At 37.4% G+C, this 24,227-nt stretch overlaps 1 protein-coding gene across 1 annotated transcript in view; it reads left to right on the top strand.

Annotated features, from left to right (window-relative positions):
- ZNF713 (zinc finger protein 713) overlaps window positions 1–24,227 on the top strand; it is a 49,361-nt gene that overhangs the window by 3,039 nt on the left and 22,095 nt on the right. Inside the window, exons 4-5 of the mRNA XM_053672132.1 lie at window positions 333–406; window positions 19,728–19,816. Of these exons, the coding sequence (XP_053528107.1) occupies window positions 333–406; window positions 19,728–19,816 (163 nt within the window). The remainder of the gene's footprint in view (window positions 1–332; window positions 407–19,727; window positions 19,817–24,227) is intronic.

Here is a 24,227-nt window from a genome sequence, read left to right as displayed (position 1 = left end):
TGCACAGTATACACAGCAAAATATAGGTATATCCAGGTATTGATGCAGGACTGGACAGTTCAAAAGCTCTTAAGTTCCAGGCTAGTTAGAACAAGAAGAGCCTTTCCTCATGCCTAAACACTTGTAATGTTAATAATTTTAGTAGCTTAGTTAAAGTGACTCTATCTTTTATATTCCCTGTCATCACACCTTCCTTACTGTCATCTATTAAGTTATTCTCCCACTAAGTTGAAATGACATTATATTCTGTAGGTAGGTATATACTCAGGCTTGTTTGTAAATATATATTAATTTAATCCTCACCCAAGAATATTTTTTATTATTTATTTTAGAGAGAGAGAACATCTTCCAATTTCCCTTCTGTATCTGCCCCGTGACCGGGCGTCAAACGCACAGCACAGCGTAGGTATGTGTCCTGACCGGGAGTCAAACCCCGCAACCTTTTGGTGATCAGACGACCCTCCAACCAACTGAGCCACCGGCCAGAGCCAGACCTGTTTTAAGACTGTTTCTTTCTCTACTCTGAAATTTCACAATTTCTGCGCTAATACCATTTCATTTTAATTTAAAATATTTTTAATAATGTAGTGTAGCAAACTCCCCTTAACTATACCCTTGGACATATAATCTTTGTTTAACTTATAAATTGTGTGAAATGTAAAACATACAAAAATTATATTTTTCTAAGAGACAGATTTGATGATGGTACTTAGCAGGTAGATAGTTATGTTTGTTGAAAATCTTTCTATTGTTGAAAACTTACGTGGTTCCCTGTTGCCTTCAGGATAATGCTTTAGTTTTTTAGCAGTGCTTTCGAAGCCCTTTATCATTTTAATATTGCATACTGCTTTGCCTTCTACCCTTGCACTCTCTCTAGCCATCCCAAGCTACTCAAACAGGACACACAACACTCTGGGAAAACTCATGAACTGGATTATATCAAAAATTTTAATTCAAGTATTTTAAAAGAACAAAAGCCTAAAAATAAGAGACATGAAGAAAATATTTGCAACGTATGTAAGAGATAAAGGATTAATGTTTATAATATGTAAAGAACATTTGTTAACAACAAAAAAGAAAGTAGGCAAAGGATACACAACATTTTATAGACGAAATACAGCTAATGAATGAACAAAAATAAAGCTTAACCTTGTAAGTAATCATAGAATGCAAATGAAGACAAAGATATTTTTCACCCACTAGACTGACAAAATATAAATAATTATATTAATGATACAAAGTGTTGAGGAAAATGGGGGTGGGAGAAAGAAGGGCACCAGCTCTAAAATTGAAGAAGATCATTTTGAGTGGGAATTTGACTATACCTATGAAAATGTTCAATGAATTTAGTCTGTGTCTGAGAAATTCCACTGTAGCATCTGGTATGCAGAAATACTCGCACAGGTACAGAAGGATATATGTACAAAGATGTTTATTGCAGTATTATTTCTAATTGTGAGAAACCATACAGTGGAATAATACTATGTTGCTATATAATACAATAAGGTAGTTTATTATCAAGTTAACAGACAGGGAAAGAGCTCTAAGATGTTTAGTGAGTAAAGGACGTTGCAGAACAATGCACATAGTCTGGTGTGTATTATGTTAAATATGTATGTGGTTATATATGTTTGTAAATGCACAGAAAAACATGTAGAAAAAGTGACAGTGAGTTACCTCCAGGGAGGAAAGTAGAAGAGTTGAAGGGTAGTAACATTTTACTCTGTATATTCTCATGTTTTGTGTACTCATGTTTACATGTAGAATGTGTAAATCACTTGTTAACGTGTATAACTGTAAGAAAAAAAACAAAACAAAAACCCTCTCACACATTAAGGGACTAAAACCTGGATTTTATAATGCAGAAAAAATTTTAAATTAGCTCTTTTTTAAAAGCAGCAAAATAAAATGCAAATGATAAAATGGAGGCTATAATTGTTATTTATGTTATGATGAGGGAGTTTTTGGTTACTATTTATGTTCAAGGGTACTCAAGACAACCCTCAAGGTCAATGCTTTGCTGGAAAAACTCCACAACTCAAGGAAACTATTATAATTACAATAACAAGTATTACAGTGAAAGGATACAGATTAAAATCAGTGATGAAATAGGGCGGGGTCCAGCAGAGGCCAGGTGCAAGCTTTCAGTTGTCCTCTCTCAAATAGAGTTGTATAGATAGGGCTTAACCCTGCCGAGGTCACCGTCCAAAAATTATAGTGTAGGTCACACTATAATTTTACCTGAGTAAAATGACTGTACCGAGAGGTATAGTCATTGCTAGTATGTGCTGAAATATGAAAAAATAAAATAAAAAGCACTGTAAATTTGCATTTATTTACGTAATAAAATACAATATTTTTAATTTATTTTCAGCTACAATCTAGAAATTATTAAAGAAATATAAAAACAAAGAATAAAAAGTTTTCTTTTCAGAAAATGGAGACACGGATGTGCTGAAAAATACAACCAAAAAAAGTCTTTAACATTAATCAATCAGAATCTTCAATAGTTGTCCTTGCAAAATGCTTGTAACAGTCATCACAAACAATATTGCTGTGCTCAAGGTATACATTTACTCTTTACAACACTTGCAAAAATATTTTGATAAGTGGCTTGTTTTGGATGCATAGCGCCTAACACATCTTTTTCTTTTTTTGCTTGTTGAGGGAGCCATATCTATGTTGTCAGAATTTTCTTCAATTTGTGTTAGTCATGTACAAATGTGCATCTAGTCATGACCTTGAACCTATGCACCCAATATATGTAACAATACTTAAGAAAAGAGTCTGTTTGTCTCAGATCAGCCACGACCTCCACAGGGTTAATTCTCCCAGCAATAACGTGATAATGTATATGCAGTATTGCCTATCAGGGAAGCTCATCCAAGTCATGGCATCCAGAATATTTACTGGAAGTCGGTCATGTGAGCATGGCTGACCATCGTGTTAGCCCCTTCAGAGGGCAAGCTGATTCCACTTGGCGCAAGGTTTCCACCATTAATCCCATTATTAGCATAAACTTTCTGACCTGTCCTAAAGCCTCAAGTAAACAGAGATGGTTTTAACAGGCAGGATGTTCCAAGAGCTTCATAGGTTATCTGCCAGGGGTCCAGGAGTGAGGCCAGGGTCAAACCTTTCCTTGAAATGTGCAGAATTTGGACCTGCTCAGTTAATCCATCATGGCATAGTATACTCTTACAAATCAATAAGAAAAAGACAGTATGGTAGAAAAGTAGACAAATGACATGGAAGGGTAATTTATAAAAGAAAAAATATAAAGGCTAAAAATATAAAAAGCTCTGCCTCACATGTTATCTAAGAATTGCATGTTAAAGCAGCAGTTTAACACTATTTATATATTAGATTTTTTTAAATCCTTACTCAAAGACATGCTTATTGATTTTAGAGAGGGAGAAAGGGAGGGAGAGAGGTAAGGAAACAATGACGTGAAAGAGAAACATTGATCTCATACTTGCCCTGATTAGGGACCAAACCTGCAACCCAGGCATGTGCCATGACTGGGAATTGAACCTGTGACCTTCAGTTCACAGACAACATTCCAACCAACTGAGCCACACTGGCCAAAGCTATGTATTATATTTTAAAAGAATGTCTAACACTGGCTAATGGTCACTCTCATATACTGCTGATGCAGGTTTACCAACAGTATATGAGATATACTGGCTGAGCAGTTTCTGGCCAGTAGTTTCACTTCTAAAAAATTATCCTAAGGAAATAAACAAACAAAATTTTGCTAAAACTGTGAAAGGGAATAAGGGACCAACCAAGCAAGCAAGACCTGGCCAGTATGGCTCAGTTGGTTGAGCATCATTCTGCAAACCGAAAGATTGCCTGTTACATTCCTGGTTGAGACTCATGCCTGGGTTGCTGGTTTGATCCTGAGTCAGGATGCACATACAGTGCCACCCACTGATGTGTCTCTCACATCCGTGTTTCTCTCCCTCTCCTTCTCCCTTCCTTCCTTTCTCTCTAAAACAAAAAATAAAATTTAAAAGAAAGAAAAAACCTAAATGTCTTAATAATTCATTTGTTTTAAAAATTTGGCTATTTCATGCAATGGAATATACAGTGAATCTATTTTTAATGAATATTTAGATTTTGTTTTCTGTCATGAAGTGACACAATTTAATCAATTAAAATCAGGTTTAAAAAAGAAAATTATGCATATAATAATGACATATGCCATATAATAATGTGTGTATGCATAGTAAAACCTGAAAGGATATACTCCCCATATGTAACCAACCCGTTATTTCCAAGTAATGACATTATAGTTTATTTTCTCTGTGCTTTTCTGTATTTAGTAAAACTCCTTCTAACATTTGTCAGTAAATAAAATGAAGGTTTTTCTATAGTAGAGAAGGAGTGTGGAAAAAGATCACTCTGAGAGCTGAGTGAAAAAAAATATTGGACTAACATCAGAACCAGTTAGTTGGGTGTGGCACTAATTTCAGTGAGAGATGATAGTGGCCTGAATCAAGGTAATGGAAGTGAAGATAGAACTTTCCCTGCATATTTAAGAGGGTAGATTTATAAGGATTTGACTTTTGTTGGGGGGGAGAAAATAAGAGAAAGAATGGGAAGTCAGGGATGGCATTCAGGTTTCAGGTTTGATGGTGCTATTGATTGAGATAGAGACAATGATAGAAGAGTAAGAATAATATGTAATGTATAAATACAGCTAACTGTGCACTATGTTCTAAATATTTACAAATATTTACTCCCTTAATCTTTACAACTGCAAGTAGGTACTGTTATTCCCAGTTTTACAGGTGAGGAAATTGAAGCATAAAGTTGAGTAACCCAACCAAACTGACACAGGTAGCAAGTTGTGGAGTCAGGAATCAAAACCCAATCAGTCTGGCATACTTCATGGTGAAGAGCTGGCAAGAGATTTAAGAGAGAATGAGTTTTGAACATGTTCAGCTTAAGAAATCTGAGAGACATCTACATGGGGATGTCCAGTAAGGTGGTTAAGTATGCATATGGTTATGTAGCTCAGAAAAGGTGATCAATGAAGCTATGGCAATGGGTAAAGCCACCTGAGAGCAGAAAGAATAAAAACAGAACAAATGCAAACACAAATGGTCTTAAGTATATTATGAATGAATGACATAATCACACTGAAGGAAATGGGAAAAAACCCTAAATAACTTCAGGAAATAATATGTTGACTGGATATTATAAGTCTAAATATAAAGGGAACTCTACATAAATATAATCAAGTAGTAAATATGTTTGTCACAGGGGTATGAGTTAGAAAATTTGAAGTTGCTTAAATGTATACCAAAATTGAGCAAAGAAGTAACTATATTGTAGGTAATGACAGCCAACAATTCTTCCCTGTTGAAGAAAGAAGTTACCAATGAGGAAAAAAGGAAGACTAAAATGATGTTGTGTAGCTTTGTGCATATGTACCTTTGATAAAACCAAAAAGTAAAATATTTATTTTGAAAAAGTAAAAAATTAATAAAATAAAATGGAAGAAAAGATTAAGAGCTTCCCAGACAAGAAAAAGATAAGGAGTTTATCACCATCAAACCAGTGTCAAAAAAAAAAAAATGTTAAAGGGACTTCTTTAAGAAGAAGGGAAAAAAAGAACATAAATGTAAATGAAATGACAATAACTATGTACCTATCAGTGATCACTTTATTTTTTATATATTTTTAAAGATTTTACTTATTTACTTTTAGAGAGAGAGGAACAGAGGGAGAAAGAGAGGAAGAAAAACATTGATCAGTTGCCTTTTGCACACCCCTAACTGAGCACCTGGCCTGCAACCCAGGCATGTGCCCTGATTGGGTATTGAACCAGCAACTTCTCAGTTATCAGGCCAGTACTAAAACCACTGAGCCACACCAGCCAGAGCAGTAATCACTTTAAATGTAAATGGATTAAATGTTCCAGTCAAAAAACATAGGGTGACTGAACAAATAATAAAACAAGACCCATACATATGCTGCCTATCGGAGACAAACTTCAGATCAAAAGACATACAAAGACTGAAAGTAAAGGGATGGAAGAAGATTTTCATGCAAGTGGAAAATAAAAGCTGGAGTATTAATACTTATATCAGACTAAAGAGACTTTAAAACAAAGGTTATAACAGGAGACAAAGAAGGAAATTTCATAATGAGAAAGGCTTGGTAAACGTTTACCATGTGGCCAAAGTACGAGCACATAAAGCAAATATTGATGAACATAAAGTGAGAGATTGACAGTAATACAGTAATATTAGAGGACTATAGCACCTCATTGATATCAATGATCCATTGATATCAGTGATCCTTCCAGACAGAAAATCAACAAAGAAACAGGGGGCATAAATGATACCTTAGACTAGATGGATATAATTGATGTTTATAGAACATGTCATGCCCAAAGAGTAGAATATACATTTTTTCAAGCACATATGGATATTATCCAGGAGAGACCACATGTTAGGCCATAAAACTAGTTTCAATAAATTTAGAAAGATCAAGCATCTTCTCTGATCACAATGATATGAACCTAGAAATCAATTACAAGGAAAAAAAGAAAAGCACACAAACACAAGGAGGCTAAATGAAATTCTAAACAATGAATGAACTGACAATGAGATAAAGGAAGAAATCAAAAGATATCTTGAGACACAACAACCCAAAATGTATGGGACACTGTGAAAGCAGTCCTAAGAGGGAAATTCATAGCTATACTGGCCTACCACAATAAACAAGAAAAATCTCAAATAAACAATTTAATTTTATACCTAAAGGAGCTAGACAAAGGACAACAAAGCCCAAAGTGAACAGAGGAATAAAATAAAGATTACAGCAAAAATAAATTAAATACAGTCTATAAAAACAATACAAAAGATTGATGAAACCGAGAACTAGTTCTTTCGAAAGATAAACAGGATTAGTAAATCTTTAACTAGATTCATCAAGGAAAAAAAGAAAGGAGCCAAATAAATAAAATTAGAAATAAAAGGTAAGTAATAACTGACATCACAGAAATACAAAGGAGTATAAGAAACTACTACAAACATGCCATCAAATTGGGCAATCTAGAAGAATGGATAAATCCCTAGAAATACACAATCTTCCAAGACTGAATCAAGAAGAAAGAAAATCTGAACATACCAACTACTATTTAAGAAATTGAATAAGTAATAATAATAAAAAAAAACAACACCTCAGAACGAACCAAAGTACTGGACCAGATGGTTTCACAGGTTGACGTGGTCATTGGCCTGCAGTGTCCACAGCGTTATGGATGAGATGAAATAAATGCACATGGACTACTGAGTCCTGTGGAGGAAAAAGGATGCTGCAACTTCTCTCTCAAGCAGAGAGCAAGCCTCAGAGTGCCTCTGCCACCCTCTCAAGAAGAGAGCAGCACAAGCCTTGCCTTGAGAGGCTTTTATTGGATTCAATTTGCACAGGAATACAGGGTGTATAGGTAAAGCTCATTAATCATTATCAGGCAGTAAGGATCAAACAATAGACAACATACAAAGAAATCTGAGGGCCTATTTTGAGTCAGGGTCAGATAGCTAAATGGCCATAAAACTCTGGGGAACAAACTCACTTTCTGCTTGGACCCTTATCATTTAATTGAGAGCATTCTAAACAAAGCAGGTTTCACAGGACTTTACATATTACATATTCTTTCTTAGGCCTGATTGCCCTAGGGAACCCGCCCTTTCCAGCACAGGGCTGTACTGCCCTCTGTCATTGTTTCACGCTCAAGTCAGGCAAGGAAAGTGAGGTAGTAAGAGATTAGGAGATGTCTCAAAGATAGAATGAGGACTCAGGCTATGTCAAAGCCAAGGGGCGAGGATCCATCACCCCTTTTCTGTAGCCCCTGAGTTGTTCCCTGGGAGCTCCCCCATCATCGTGCCTGTCTTAGGTCGTCCCTCCCTTGAGGAATCTTCCCTGTTATTGGCTAACTGATCAAGCATTGGGGGACAGGCAGGGTGAAGTAAAAGAGGCAGAGGCAGTGGCCCTGCCAGGGAGATAAGCTTTGTCTCCTTAGTGGCTTATGGTCTGAAGGTCACGCACTCAGCCTTAGCAATGGCAGGGTTACAGCTCCTGAAACCAGGCAGGGCAGTTCCCAACAACAGGTGAATTTTTCCAAGCTATTTCAAAAAATACAGCTAGAGGGATAGCTTCCTAGCTCATTTTATGAAGTGAGCGATACTCTGATTTCAAAACCAGACAAATATATTTCAGAAAAGAAAATTATAGGCTAGTATCTCTGATGAACATAGATGCAAAAATCCTCAGTAAAATATTAGCAAACTGAATTCAGAAATATATTAAAAAGATCACACAGCAGATCCAAGATGGTGGCAGAGTGGGTGGAAGCTACACTTATTTCCTCCCAATACCAAACTGAAATTAAAACTAAAATGTAGAATAATCACCCTTTATAATCAAAGGAAGACTAGCTGAAGTCTTATAACCAAGGACTTACAGAAGAAGCCTCATCAAGACAAGTAGGAAAGACAGAGACATAAAAAGGACTGGCCCTGCTCCCATGTGCAGAAGCTGAAATTCTGGAGGAATATATCAGCTGCAAATGTTCCCTCTACAAAGAGTTGGGTCTCAACCCCGAGCCAAGGTCCCCAGACCAGACCACCAGAGCTGGGGACAGGCACCCACATAACAACTGGCTGTGCATATCAGCAGGGAATCTGTTTGCCAGGAAGAGACAAGGGTCTGGTAAAGACACAGACACACTCTTAAAGGGCCACTGCACAAAATATAGTTCACAGCCACTCACCCTGCATTCTGGCAGAATAAAGGTGAAGTGGACTAGAGGGTGGCATGAGGAGACATCTGAAATGACAGCTGCCAGAATTCTTGTCACTCTCTCGTACCACAGACACTATCTTTCTTGGGTGGAGCACTTCCTCAAGCTTGACCAACATATCCCCCTCATGGGAGATCCACTAGCCCCATCCTCCTAATTCCCAGAAGCCCTGCCCTGCTGAGATTGGTTTCCCAGGAAGAATCTCGGGCAGACCGAGTTGTGTGGTTCTAGAATAGGGAACAATTTTTCTTTGCACACTCAACCATGTAGAGCCATCCCTTCATACAGCCAAAGCTTGGTTGGTTTAGTCCTGATAAACTATACTGGCCTCATACTAATGACTCCCTGAAACCCAACCCCAACACAAATGTGTGTGAGCAACCAGCAGGTGGCAGCTAGACTTGGTATACCCTGGGACATTTGCAAAGTTACCTCAGACCCAGCACTGGCATGGGATTGGGCCTGTATTAATCTGGTGAACACCACTCACCCCTAACTATTGACTCACTGAGAACCTACCTCATGCATCTCCAGTATCACAAGTGACTAGTTCAGTGACTGAGACTAACAGGCAGGTGGAAGCAGGAGGAGGTGGATCTCAAGGTATCTTGGGACTTTTGCTAACCTGTCCATGGGACTGGTGTAGGTAAAGGCCAGCATTGGTGTGCAGTGTGATCCTTCCCACACACACTCAAGCTCAGCAGAGGAGACCACAATCTGTATATTGCTTTGTAGCTTCAAACAGGTTTCCCAGGGCCAGTCACAGGCAGCATCTGACATTGATCTGAACTTGAGTCCCTCACAAGAGGCCCCAGAACCAGCACATCCAGTGGTCAGCTTTGGACAACATCAAAACAGGATCCAATTAGGTTCATAAGTGGCATGTCAAAAGGGAGATCTTGACAGACACCAGACACTGCTGAGGCAAAATTCTCTTCATGTGGTCAGCACCTGTGCAGCACCTCTTACACTGTGGTTAGGGTTGATTCTCACAGTTACCCAGTCTGAGGGTCAACCTCATGCACAAGCAGACCAGTAGCAATCAACACTCAATTACAGCAGGAGAGCCCATATAACCCACACAAGGAACATTCCTGGAGCACCCAGCTGGGGGATCAAGGAGACAGTACCACTGGATTCTGCAGGACATTTACTACAAAACATCACCCTACCAAGACAGGGTGTCATAGCAGATCTACCTACTACAAAGAAACAAATGCAAAGAGGCAACCAAATGGGAAAACAAAGAAACATGCCCCAAATGAAAGAACAGGAGAAATCTCCAGGGAAAAAAAAGAGCTAAACAAAATGGAGGTAAGAAATTTATTAGATGTAGAGTACAAAAAAAAAATAGTTATAAGGATGCTCAGGGAATTTAGTGAGAACTACAACAACATGAAAAAGGACATAGAAACTGTATTAATAAACCAGTCAGAAGTGAAAAATGTAATATTTGAAATGAAAAATACACTAGAAGGAATAAACAGTAGGTTGGATGAAGCAGAGGATTGAATTAGTGATTTGGAAGACAAGATAGCAGAAAACACACTGTAATAGCAGCAAAAAGAGTAGAAACAATTGCTAAAAATGAAGATAGTTTGAGGTATCTTCGGGACAACATGTAGTATAACAGCATAGCATCATGAGGATACCAGAAGGAGAAGCGAGAATAAGGAATTGAGAACTTATTTGAAGAAATAATGACTGAAAACTTTCCTAACCTGGTAAAGGAAAAAGACACACAAGTCAAGAAAGTGCAGAGAGTCCCAAACAACATAAACTCAAAGAGGCCCACCCCAAGACACATCGTAATTAAAATGGCTAAGGTTAAAGACAAAGAGAGAACCTTAAAAGCAGCAAGAGAAAGACAACTACCTACAAGGGAGCTCCCATAAGACTGACAAGTGATTTTTTAAAGATTTTATTTATTTTTAGAGAGAGGGGAACCAAAGGAGAAAGAGAGGAAGAGAAATATCGATGTGATATACATTTTTTTCAAGTGTGTATAGAACATTTTCTAGAATAGTCCACATGTTAGGACACAAAACAAGTCTTAAATATAAGAAGAGTGAAATATCAAGCATCTTCTCTGACCATAATGCTATGCAACTAGAAATCAATCACTGAAAAAGAAACTGAAAAACACATGAACATAGAGTCTAAATAATGTTACTAAACAATGAATGGCTTAACAATGAAATCAAAGAAAAAGTCAAAATATACCTTGAAACACATGGAAGCGAGGCAACCCAAAATGTATGGGACACAGCATAAGTAGTCCTAAGACGGAAATTTGTTGCACTACAGGACTACTTCAAGAAACAAGAAAAATCTCAAATACGCAATCTAACAATATACTTAAAGTAACTAGAAACAGAACAACAAAGCTCAACATGAGTAGAAAGAAGGGCATAATAAAATTGAGAACAAAAATAAGTGGAATTGAGCTTTTAAAAAAGAAATTATTGATGAAACCAACAGATACTTCTTTAAAAAGATAAACAAGATTGAAAAAAACTTTAACTCAACTCATCAAGAAAAAAGGAAGGCCCAAATAAATAAAATCAGAAATGAAGGAAAAGTGAAAAATGACACCAAAGTAATACAAAGGATTGTAAGAAAATATTATGAACAAGTATATACTAACAAGTTGGAAATCTAGTTGAAATGGGTAAATTCCTAGAAACACTCAATCCCAGCAAAATCATAAAATCTGAACAGACAGATTAAAACTAGCAAAACTGAGCAGTAATTAGAAAACTCCCAACAAACAAAAGTTCTGGACTGGATGGCTTCAAGGTAATTTTAACCAAAGAATAAGGGGCTCTGGGGTGGAGATTAGCAAAACAAGAAAAAAAAAGAGAAAAAAAACTCATGGATGCGGACAACAGTGTGGAAATTTTGAGGGATAGGTGATGGCTGGAGGTGGAGATGGGTATGGGGCTATAAATGGTAATGTAAAAATGTAGAAAAATATATGCCATAAAAATAGGAAGGAAAAGCATTCAAAGAAGAATGAACTCCTATCTTCTCAAACTCTTCCAAAAAATTCAAGAGGAAGGAAAACTGCCAAGCTCATTTTACAAGGCCAGCATTACCCTAATTCTAAAACCAGATAAAGAGACCACAAAAAAAAAGAGAAAGATAGGCCAATACTCCTGATGAACATACATACTAAAATCCTGAAAAACTTTTATAAACTGGATCCAGCAATACATTAAAAAGATAATGCAAGATGATAAATTGGGATTTATTCTGAGGATGCGAAGTTGGTACAATATCTGCAAATCAATAAACATGATACACCACATAAAATGAAGTTTAAAAACCACACAATCATATCAATAGATACAGAAAAAGCATTTGATAAAACCCAGGACCCATTTATGATTTAAAAAAAACAGTCAGCTTAGTGGAAATAGAGGGATATACCTCAACATAATAAAGGCCACATGTGACAAACCACCGCCAACATCATACCCAATGGGCAAAAACTAAAACCATTTCTCTTAAGATCAGGAACAACACAGGGTTGTCCACTCACCACTCTCATTTAGCATAGTAGTGGAAATCCTAGCCACAGCAATCAGACAAGAAAAATAAATAAAACTCATTATTTGCAGATGACATGATCATTGTATGTAGTGAACCCTAAAGATTCCATGAAAAACTACTAGAACAGATAAATGAATTCAGTAAAGTAGCAAGTTACAAAATTAGTATCCAGTAATCAGTTGCATTTTTATATACACCAATAATGAAATATAAGAAAGGGAAATTAAGAAAACAATCCCATTCACAATAGCTACAAAAAAATACCTAGGAATAAATTTAACCAAGGATGTAAAAAATCTGTACTTGGAAAATTTTAAGACATAAAGAAAGAAACTAAAGAAGATACAAATAAGTGGGAACATATACCATGTTCATGGATAGGAAGAATTAACACCATTAAAATGCCCATACTACCCAAAGCAATCTATAGATTCAGAGCAATTCCTATCAAGATACTAATGACGTATTTCACAGAACTAGAACAAATATTCCAAACATTTATATGTAACCACAAAAGACCCTAAATAGCAACAGTGATCTTGAGAAGTTAGAGAAATCATGCTATCTAAAACTATACTCTAAGGCCAGAGTAATCAAAACAGCACGGTGCTGGCATAAAAACAGACACATAGATCAATAGAACAGAACAGAGTGCCCAGAAATAAACCCATCCCTTCATAGTCAATTAATTTTTGACACGGGAAGCAAAAACATACTTTGGGCTAAAGACAGTTTATTCAGTAAATGCTGCTGGGAAAATTGGACAGATAAATGCAGAAAAATGAAACTAGATCACCTCACACCACACACAAGAAAACATAGGCAGTAAAATGTGATGATAATCTAATGGGGTCTTCTTTATAGAAAACATTAGACACATTACTGTTTCTTTACCCTGACTGCCTTGAGAATTCTTTTTTTGTCACTAATTTTTCACAGTCTTAATATAATGTGTCTTTGAGAAGGTCTTTTTACATTGAGAAAATTAGGTGTTCTGAAAAATCTCTTTAATGCAAAGATCCAGCTCTTTCCCTAGGTTTTGTAAGTTCTCATCAATTATTTGTTTGAATAGGCTCTCTCTTCCTTTCTCCTATCTTCTCCTTCTGGTTTTTCCATTATTCTCATATTGCTTTCTCTAATGGAGTCAGATAGTTCTCATAGGGTTTTTCCATTTTTTGAAAACTCTCAGTGTTCTATCTTCTTTCACCTAAGTCATTTCTAGACTTCGATACTCAGGCTCACTAATTCTCTCTTCTATCTGGTCCTTTCTGTTTCTCATGCTCTAGAATTCATTTTCATCTCATTTATTGAGTTCTTCAGCCCTGGTATTTCTGTTTGATTCATTTTATAGTTTCAATCTGTTTGGTAAAATACTTATTTTATTCATTTGTTTTATTCCAGAGCTTATTGAACTACCATTCTAAGTTTTCTTGTATCTCAATGAGGTTTTTCAAAACTGCAATCTGGAATTCTCTGTCATTTAAATCACAGTCTTCTGTGTTTTTGAGTTTGGTCTGGAGAGTTTTTATTTTCTTCGAGTTAATTTATTACCATGGTTTTTCATGTACCTGATTGTTTTTCTCTACCCTTGAGAAAGTCAACTTGAGGAATTGAACTCTTCTTTTTAGGTATGGTTTATATCTTTTAAGGATTCCTTTCCTTTAGCTATGGAGGGGATAAGAATAGATTTTGGAAAAGTTTAAAGAACAATAATACATAAATGGTAGGCAGAGGAAAAGGGATTAAAGTCCATTGAAAGAGACCATGGAAGTAAATCAAGACACAGCTGTCAGTAATATCAGATACCTTCAGCACTAAAGAAGTAATGAAGTCTGCCCTGGCTGGTGTAGCTCAGCAGATTGAACACGGGCCTGTAAAGCAAAGAAGTAATGAAGTCTATTGCAAGAACAACATAAAGGTTTTCTATATTACCAACCAGAGAAGTTTCAATGGAGCCCTTATTGCAGAACAGAAGCGAAATTATAGAGAATTGAAAAATTAGTGGGAAGCGCACTTTCCCTTTCCACAAAAGACTGAAGACTGTGTCTTCCTGATTGAGCTGAACACTGAAGATGTCTCACTGAAGCAGAGAAGAGCTGCCCAGCTAAAGAGAGGTATAGCCTTGGGGCAGTTTCACAGGGCTTCACAGTGAGCCGTACTCTTTACAGGCTCACTGTATCAAATTGAGCTCTTCCATAGTAATGCCGTTTTCACAGTCATGCTGTATCACTGTTGAGTTCATTGTACTGAATAAAGTTTCCTTCTTCACCACACCCTCCCCCCCAAAAAAGAAAAATCAGTGGGTAGTAAGGAATAGAAACAAGTTGACTCTGAAAAAGAAAGGATGGTAATTGCAAAGGGGTGTATAACCAGTGAAGATTTTTAATGTTGGGAGAGACATTAAATGATTTTAAATGATCATTGGAAGGAGTCAATAAAAGTGAAAGATATAGTTGATGATATAGCAATAAGAAGATATGTGCTAGCTTCAGGCCTTTAGGGAGGCTGGGGAGAATGGACTGATTCCAGGGAAGAAATACCTTTTATAAATGCAAATTCTGAGCCAATACTCCCCTCTAGACATACTATTTCATTAGGTCTAGAATCTGTTTTCAAGAAGTATCATGGTTCAAGTGATCTCTAGACCACATTACGATAAACACTTCTCTTTTTTCTATTTCCCCCCATCTATTAAGCCACTCTTATTTTCTTTTCTTTTCCACACAGTCTAGAATCTAGGTCTTGTGATTCATGGTCTAGTATTTGTAAGGTAAGAAAGATATCAGAAGTGATGTGGCACTAGAAGTGGGTGACAATGATGGTGAAATTCAGTTGGGATGGAGGAAGTAAAGGAAATGAAAAGTTCTGATAGCTGTCTGTATACTTGCTTGCATTAAAAAAAAAACCTTGTAGGTCTTTTTTAAATAGGTAGATGCCAGACATTATCTCAACAGATTCTGATTTAGTAATTCTTGAGTGGAGCCTGGACATGTATATATTTACATCTATATATTTTTTAATCTAGGCTGAGACTAATGCACAGCCCAGATTCATAACCACCACATGGGATTTTTATGTGATCAGTAAAGATCACTCAGCTTTTTTGAAGACCTTGGAGTGAAAAAACTAGTAAGCCAGGAGTCATTTGTCATCTGAATTTATTATAATTATAGTTTTCCTTAGGCAACCAAGTGAATTAGTTACTTTCCAAACATCATGGTTGCTTTCTTGAAAAAGATTGTGGCAATCCTACAGGCTTCTCTGGAAAAGTCCACATGGGTGTTATATGAAAAATTATACATAGTTTGGGTGGGAGTTGGTTTTCTTCTTATTGTTGTTCTTTCCAATACAGAAATAAAGGGATATTATGAGAAGAAAGGAGATACTTTTTTTAAAGGGTGTAGAACAACTACTAAGAAGGACTTTAGGGTATATTAGAAGAACTCAAGACTGTGCATCAGAAAACCTAGGTTCTAGAACCAGCTCCCTCTTATTTAGCTCTGTGATCTTCAACTTGCCATAAAAATTTCTCAAATTAACTATATTTGCATACAATACATAATATATTTGACATGCTCTTCATCCCCTTGGTTTTGCACATTGAAGGAGAAACCCTGTTGTGCCTAACTTGGTAATTGTGGTTTTTGTTGTTGTGAATAAATAGTTTTCAGGTGAGTGGGTTTGAAACATCAAAGCATTTTGGCAGATTCCGTCTCATTCTTCAGATAGTATGACCTTTATAGAGCATGGTGAAATAATGAAGCAGTTCTTAAAATACTTTTATTTTTATTACTATTTTTTAAGATTTTATTTGTTTTTAGAGAGAAGGGAAAGGAGGGAAGAAGAGAGGGAAAGAAACATCATCCGTTGTCTCTCACTCCCCCAACCAGGGACATGGTCCATAACGCAGACATGTGCCCTGACTACGAATCAAACCAGTAACCTGTGGGTTTGCAGAACAACACCCAACCCACTGAGCCATACCAATCAGGGCCTGATGCCCTTTTAAAAAATATACATTTTATTGATTATGCTATTACAATTGTCCCATTCCCCCCTTCATTCCCCTCCACCCTGCACACCCCCTCCCACCCACATTCCCTTCCTTTAATTCATGTCCATGTGTCATAAATTCTTTAGCTTTTACATTTCCCATTCTTGCCCTTCCCCTGTCTATATTCTACCTACAATCTATGCTACTTCTCTTTATATTTTCCCCCTTGCTCCTCCTCCCACTCCCCTGTTGCTAACCTTCCATGTGATCTCCATTTCTGCGGTTCTATTCCTATTCTAGTTGTTTGCTTAGTTGGTTTTTGGTTTTTTAGGTGTGTTTGTTAGTAACTGTGAATTTGTTGTCATTTTACTATACTTGTTTTTTATCCTCTTTTTCTTAGATAAGTCCCTTTAGCATTTCATAAAATAAGAGCTTGGTGATGAACTTCTTTAACTTGACCTTATCTGAGAAGCACTTTATCTGCCCTTCCATTCTAAATGAAAGCCTTGCTGGATAAACAATCTTGGATGTAGGTCCTTGCCTTTCATGACTTGGAATACTTCTTTTCAGCTCCTTCTCTTTTGAGAAATCAGCTGAAAGTCTGATGGGAACTCCTTTGTAGGTTACTGTCCCCTGTCTCTTGCTGCTTCTAGGATTCTCTCCTTCATTTTAATCTTGGCTAATGTAATTATGATGTGCCTTATGTTCCTCTTTGGGTCCAACTACTTGGGGACTCTCTGAGCTTCCTGGACTTCCTGGAAGTCTATTTCCTTTGCCACATTGGGGAAGTTTTCTTTTATTATTTATTCAAATAAGTTTTCCACTTGTTGCTCTTCCTCTTCCCCTTTTGGTACTCCCATAATTCGGATGTTGGAATGTTTAAAGATGTCCTGGAGGTTCCTAAGCCTCTCCTCGTTTTTTTGAATTCTTGTTACTTCATTCTTTTCTGTTTGGTCATTTCTTTCTTCCATCTGGTCCACTCCATTGATTTGAGTCCCAGTTTCCTTTCCATCACTATTGGTTCCCTGTGCATTTTCCTTAATTTCACTTAGCATTACCTTCATTTTTTCATCTAATTTGTGACCAAATTCAACCAATTCTCTGAGCATCCTGATCACCAGTACTTTGAACTGTGCATCTGATAGGTTGGCTCTCTCTTCATTGTTTACTTGTATTTGCTGTGGAGCTTTGATCTGTTCTTCTGTTTGGGCCATTTTTTTTGTCTTGTCATGCCTGTTACATGTGAGGAGCAGAGCCTTAGGTGTTCACCAGGGTGGGGCAACCTACATCACTGGGTTGTGCTGCTGTATGTGGAGAGGGCACAATGGCACTTGTTCTGCTCTCTGTTGGATCTCAGTCCCCTCCACTGCTTCCCCCAAGCACACTGAGCCTTTCTGGTGCTGATTCCCATGTGGGTGGGCTTGTATACATTCTAGGACCCTGTGGGTCTCTCCAATGAACTCTTCTGTGAAGCTGGGAGTCTCTCCCTGCACCTCAACACCCACAGGTGTTTTCAATTGGTGTTTTGAGGCTTTATTTCCCAGCACTGGGATCCTGGGTTGCGCGGTCTGTCTCAATCCCCAATTTTGCCTGGTTTATCTACACGTGAATGTGGGACAGCCTAGTCAGCCACCTTGTGCACACATGCCTCGCTTCACAATTGCTGCCTGCTGGGTCTGCCCATTGCCACCCACTAGGTACCGGGGTCTGCCAGCCACCACCTGTGCACCCAGGGTCTGCCTGCTGCCATCTTGAGTGCCTGAGGTGCCTTTTGCACCTGGTGCTATCGCTTTTTGTGCTGTGACCCCTCTCCGTCCAGCTATCCAACTCTGCCCCACTTAGCGGTCTGGATGAATGTGTCTATTTTATCTCCTTGGTTGTCTGACTTCCACAGTTCAATTTTCTGTTAGTTCTGGTTGTTGTTTTGTTTCTAAATTGTTGTTGTCCTTATTTTGGTTGTGTGAGGAGGCATAGTGTGTCTACCTATGCCTCCATCTTGGCCGGAAGTCTGAACAACAATAAATTTTTTTAATAAAGAGTTCCACATCCTATTGTGCTCTGTCTTCATGAATAAATAATTTATATGTCTATTTACAGACTATAGATCCACAGGTGACTGACACAGCTGGATTTTTTCTGCTTATTCTGGTGCATGTCATTACAGGTACTCAACTTGAAATTGTATCCTACAAGACCCCTTCCAGGAGACAGATTGGAAGTTGTAGTGAAACATATACATGATGGAGGGATGCTTTTTGTTAAAAAAAAAAGTAGTAGCCAACTTGAACAAAGCAATATTCTGAGAGTGGCTGGCTGCCTCATGGAAGCAGAAATCATTCTTATTGTTACCCATTGGTTCCTGGTACTCTCATCAGAGATGAGGCACCTTTAATACTTGGGAGTGACTGCTCTCCATCAGGCATGGAAAAACCAGCTTTCGGGGACTGACATGGATACTGAAGCTATTAGTACTGGTATATTTCCTGACTGTCCTGCTGGAAGTGAACAAAGCTTTGATGACATTACAACTTAAGAACTGCAAGGTGTAGTGATCCTAGTGGAGGACTTCATCCAGGTACTCAGAAAAAGGTACACAGTCTCAAAAAATGAAAAGAGTAAAATCTCCTTTACATATTAGAAGGGTCATGTTAAAGAGAGCAGAGGAGAGATCTCAGGAGTTCCAGCTTGGGGCTGAATTTATCCCCTGAGAGAGTAAGAATAAGCCCTCAATAGGGGTTCTCTGCATCATCTCTTCTCATCTCTCTCTCAGAATCACTTGAAGACTTTAGAATTTAAAATGCTATTGCCCATACCATTTAAATTTTTTATTGATTGATTTTTAGAGAGAAAGAGAAAGGAAGGGAGAGAGAGAAACATCAATTTCTTGTTCCACTTATTTACTCATTCACTGGTTACTTCATGTTTGTGGGTTCTCATATGAACCCACAACCTTGGTGTACGGGAACAACACTAACCAACTGAGCTACCCAGTCAAGGCCTCACACCAATTCCGATAACATTGAATTTCACCAAATCTCTGGGATTGGGAGCTAAACATTGTCATCTTTTTAAAATTTCTCAAGTGTGAAGCTAGGGCTAAAAATCACTGAGCTCTCTTAAACTTGCTATATACCACAAAAAGTGGAGTTGTACCACAGAAGAGAGAAGTCCTGCATTAAATTCCTCAATGTAATAGAAGAGTAAGGATGTCACAGTTAAGTCATCCAACCTTTAAAGCTTATGTGTTTGAAGACTTCTCTCTAAACTGTCTGCCATCCTAACCTAAATCAAAAGCTCCAAGTTTTGGGTTCAACCTTAATACCATGCATTGACAAGATTCTTTTTTCTTCTTTTCCTCAGTTATGTTTTCTCAGAATGCTATACTTTTTAAGGAAGGGAACGTGGAAAAGAAGGAAATGAATAATGGATCACACATAATCAGGTCCCAGGTAAGTTTAGCTATACTCTTCTCTAAAATGCTATTGTAGTTCTCAGAATGGGAGCACTGTTATTTTTCAATTCTCAGAAAGTGTTAAGCCCCAAAGTGCCAAAGCCCTCGAAACTCTTGTGACAGATGATAATCTCTATAGGATGTTTCCCGTTTACCTTATATAACCCTTCATAGCTCTTTTCCTCCCCAGCATTTTTACCAGTCAAGTACTCATGTTGGTACTAGATGTTGTAAAGAAAAAAAAAAGCCATGGGCTGTCTTATAATCACCCTTCACTTAACACAGCTCACTAGAATTCAAACAACACTGTAAGCAATGAATGATGCCCAGGTCACTGGGACTGCTTGGAACTAATGGCATTATTAAGTATGCCTGAGGACATCTGCTGCTACAAGTTAATTTTTATCCAGAACCTGTTATATCTTTTCCAAAACCTGTTTAAGCCTATTGTTACAAGGCTATAATTTGATTAGTATTATGTAAACTGAAAAGATATAACTTTGTTTCTATGAAAACCAGTTGGATGTTTTGGAAAGATTCAGTAAATACTATTTTTTAAAAATTGCTACCAAATTAAGTGTGAGCAAAATTGTAAAACACTGATGGGAAAATCATAAAAATCTCAGAGGACTCTACAACTACATTATTTCCTAAGTGTCATTTGCTTATTCCACTTTCATAAAACAGAAACTGATGTATTATGGATATGGATGCTCAGTCATTATAATCACTCTCATAGAAAAAACTTAGCTTTACATCAGAAGATGAGCCAATGAATATACATGTTGATATTTTAAATTAAAATAAAATGTTTGATATCTTTTATGGATCTCTGACCAGAGTTTTGCATAATACACTAGACATCAGTCTTAGTTGCTTCATGTAGAAAGCATGAAGCAACTCTGTTATTCCAAATTCTATGAGGTAATCATTATCTGTACATAGCAAATAAACTAATTGGAGAAGGTTTTTAAAAGTCTATATAACACAATATTCAGAAGTATAAGTATAATGTTAGGTGCTGGTATGCATGCGAAAGACAACAAATACAAGAGGTACTCAGCCCCGGCTGATGTAGCTCAATGAATTGAGAGCTGACCTGAAAACCAAAGCATCACTGGTTTGATTCCCAGTTTAGGGCACAGGCCTGGGTTCTGAGCCAGGTCCCCAGTCGGGGCCGTATGAGAGGCAACCACACATTGATGTTTTTCCCCCTCTCTTTCTCCCTCCCTTCCCCTGTCTCTAAAAACAAAATAAATAAAATCTTTTTAAAAATAATTTTTAAAAAAGATGTACTCAGAAAAGGGATAAATCTGATTGAGACTGGAGGGAAGAGGGAAGACTTCATGAAGGAGGTAGAGTATGAATTTGTGCTGATACCAGGTAGGGTTTGGATTTGAGAGAAAACTAAACCATTGCCAACAGGAAATAATACTTGAGCAAGAACTGAGACAATGAGAAGACCATCAGCTAGAGCTGAGCATTTACTTGGTACATTAGTGCTTTAGGATCCTTGGTCTGTAAGGAATAGATTCATTCAGTTTATTCTTTTTTTTTTTTTTATTGATCTTTTAGAGAGAGAGAGAGGTTTTAGAGCAACACATTGACTTGTTGTTCCACTTATTTATGCATTCATTGGTTGACTCTTGTGTGTGCCCTGACCAGGGATTGAACCCACAACCTTGGTGTATCAGATTGATGCTCTAACCAAATTGAGCTACTTGGCCAGGGCATCTTTCAGTTAACTCTTAATTGTAAGGCTCCCACAGACAGGAGTAAAAAGACACCAAGAACTAATTTGCCTCTTGGCACTCTAGCCAGAGCGGTTTGTTTTAATTTTCCAGAACCATTTACTGTATTAAGAAAGAAGATGGTTCATTCATTCAACAAATATTTTTTGAGCAGCTACTGTGTGTCAGAAATTATGCTTGGCACTAGATATATATCCATTAGCAAAACCGACATGGTCCTAAACCCCAAACCCTTACAGTCTAACAGAGACAGACATTCAGCAAATATACTAATAAAATTGATATGTGTATTATACAAAATAAAGACTAAGCTGCTGTGAATGTGCACGAGGGAATCAGGGAAGAATTCTCTGGGAAAGCAAAATTTAACATGAGATGTGAAGGATATGTAGAATTTATAAAAGGAAATTGAAAAGAGCATGTTAGGCATGTGGGAAATAAATATCAAGTGTAAAAACCATGGGTATATTTGAGAAATTGAAAGAAGGCCAGTGTGGTTGGAGTGGAAGGAGGAAGAGAATCACTAGAGGTAAGCTTGGAGAAGCATGCAGGGGCCAAGTATGCAGCGCCTTTGTCCATGGTAAGTTTGGGTTTTCTTCTAAGTGCAGGGAAAAGCCTTTGAGGGAATTTAAGCAAGATATAACGTAAGTGACTGAATTCTACTTTTAAAAAATCACCCTGGGATGTACTGTGTAATAAGTGATCTTGTGAGAGGCAAGAATGGAAAGGGGACAGAACTACCTAGGAAGTTATCACACTTCTGTATTCTAGAAGACAGAAAATGGTATCTTAAAACTAGAAAATGGAGAGAAACACATGGATTTGAAAGCTTTGCTTTGGGAAATAGTAGGCATTAGCAAGAAGGGTAAAGGCAAAGGAAGAAAAAAGAGGATTTCAAAAAATGTACCCCAAGAAATGGCAGGGTAATGATAAATCAGACTATGTCACCCCTGCTCAAAATGTGTAGATCCTGTTTCACCCAGAGTAAAAGCTGAAGTCCTTATGATGGCCCAAATAAGTACTACAGACTGCTGAATCTGGACCTTCTGACTATCATTTCCTTTCCCCCTTGCTCACTACACTCTAGCCACCCTGGCCTCATTCTTCTTCCCTGACTATGCCACACACACTATTGATTTAGGACCTTTGTACTAATAACTTTTCAAGTCTTTCCTCAAATGTCACCTCTTCAGTGATATCTATTCAATATTGTTTTTTAATTATTTAAATGATATGAGAGTCTTTCCCATTACAAATTGTAAAAAGCTGAAAAGCAAGCATTATATTATGCACATTTGTACCATGTTTGCTGTGTATAATACACAACCACATTTTTGTGCACATTATACACAGGATTATTATTTCCATGTATAATGCGCATCCTTATATTTTCCTCAAAAATTTGGGCAAAAATGTATGCATTATACTTGGCAAAATACAGAATGCCTGTCTTGAAATATGATAAAAAGACAGGTACCAATTGTTGTTTCAAAATTTTATATTATATTTTATTGATTATGCTATTACAGTTGTCTCAATTTTTTCTTTGCTTTATTCCCCTCCACCCCGTACCCCTTCTTCCACCAGCATTCCCCCACCTTAGTTCATGTCTATGGGTCATACATGTAAGTTCTGTGGCTTCTCCATTTCCTACACTGTTCTTAACCTCCCCCTCTCTATTTTGTACCTACCATTTCTGCTTCTTATTCTCTGTACCTTTTCCCCCATTCTCCCCTCACCCCCTCTCTGCTGATAACCCTCCATGTGATCTCCATTTCTGTGAATCTGTTCCTGTTTCAGTTGTTTGCTTAGTTTGTTTTTGTTAGTTTTTTTAGGTTCAGTTGTTTATAGTTGTGATGTTGTTGTTGTTTTACTGTTCATATTTTTATCTTCTTTTTCTTAGATAAATCCCTTTAACATTTCAGAAAATAAGAGCTTGGTGATGATGAACTCCTATAACTTGACTTTATCTGGGAAGCACTTTATCTGCCCTTCCATTCTAAATGATAGCTTTGCTGGACAGAGAAATCTTGGATGTAGCTCCTTGCCTTTCATGACTTCAAATACTTCTTTCCAGCCCCTTCATGCTTGCAAGGTTTCTTTTGAGAAATCAGCTGACAGTCTGATGGGAACTCCTTTGTAGGTAACTGTCTCCTTTCCTCTTACTGCTTTTAAGATTCTCTCTTTATCTTTAATCTTGGGTAACTTAATGATGATGTGCTTTGGTGTGTTCTCTTTGGGTCCAACTTCTTTGGGACTCTCTGGGCTTCCTGGACTTCCTGGAAGTCTGTTTCCTTTGACAGCTTGGGGAATTTCTCCTTCATTATTTGTTCAAATAAGTTTTCAATTTCTTGCTCTTCCTCTTCTTCTGGCACCCCTATGATTTGGATGTTGGAACATTTAAAGCTGTCCTAGAGGTTCCTAAGTCTCTCCTCATTTTTTTTGAATTGTTGTTTCTTCATTCTGTTCTGGTTGAATGTTTATTTTTTCCTTCTGCTCCAAACCATTGGTTTGAGTCTGGTTTCCTTCCCATCACTGTTAGTTCCCTGTACATTTTCCTTTATATCACTTTGCATAGCCTTCATTTTTTTCCATTTTGTGACCATACTCAACCATTTTTGTGAGCATCCTGATGACCAGTGTTTTGAACTCTGCATC

The sequence above is a fragment of the Artibeus jamaicensis genome, unplaced genomic scaffold (genome assembly GCF_021234435.1).
Source record: "Artibeus jamaicensis isolate MK-2021 breed Jamaican fruit bat unplaced genomic scaffold, CSHL_Jam_final contig_729, whole genome shotgun sequence".
Taxonomy (NCBI): domain Eukaryota; kingdom Metazoa; phylum Chordata; class Mammalia; order Chiroptera; family Phyllostomidae; genus Artibeus; species Artibeus jamaicensis.
The sequence above is the reverse complement of the archived record's forward strand: the minus strand, read 5'-3'. Positions and strand labels throughout refer to the sequence as shown.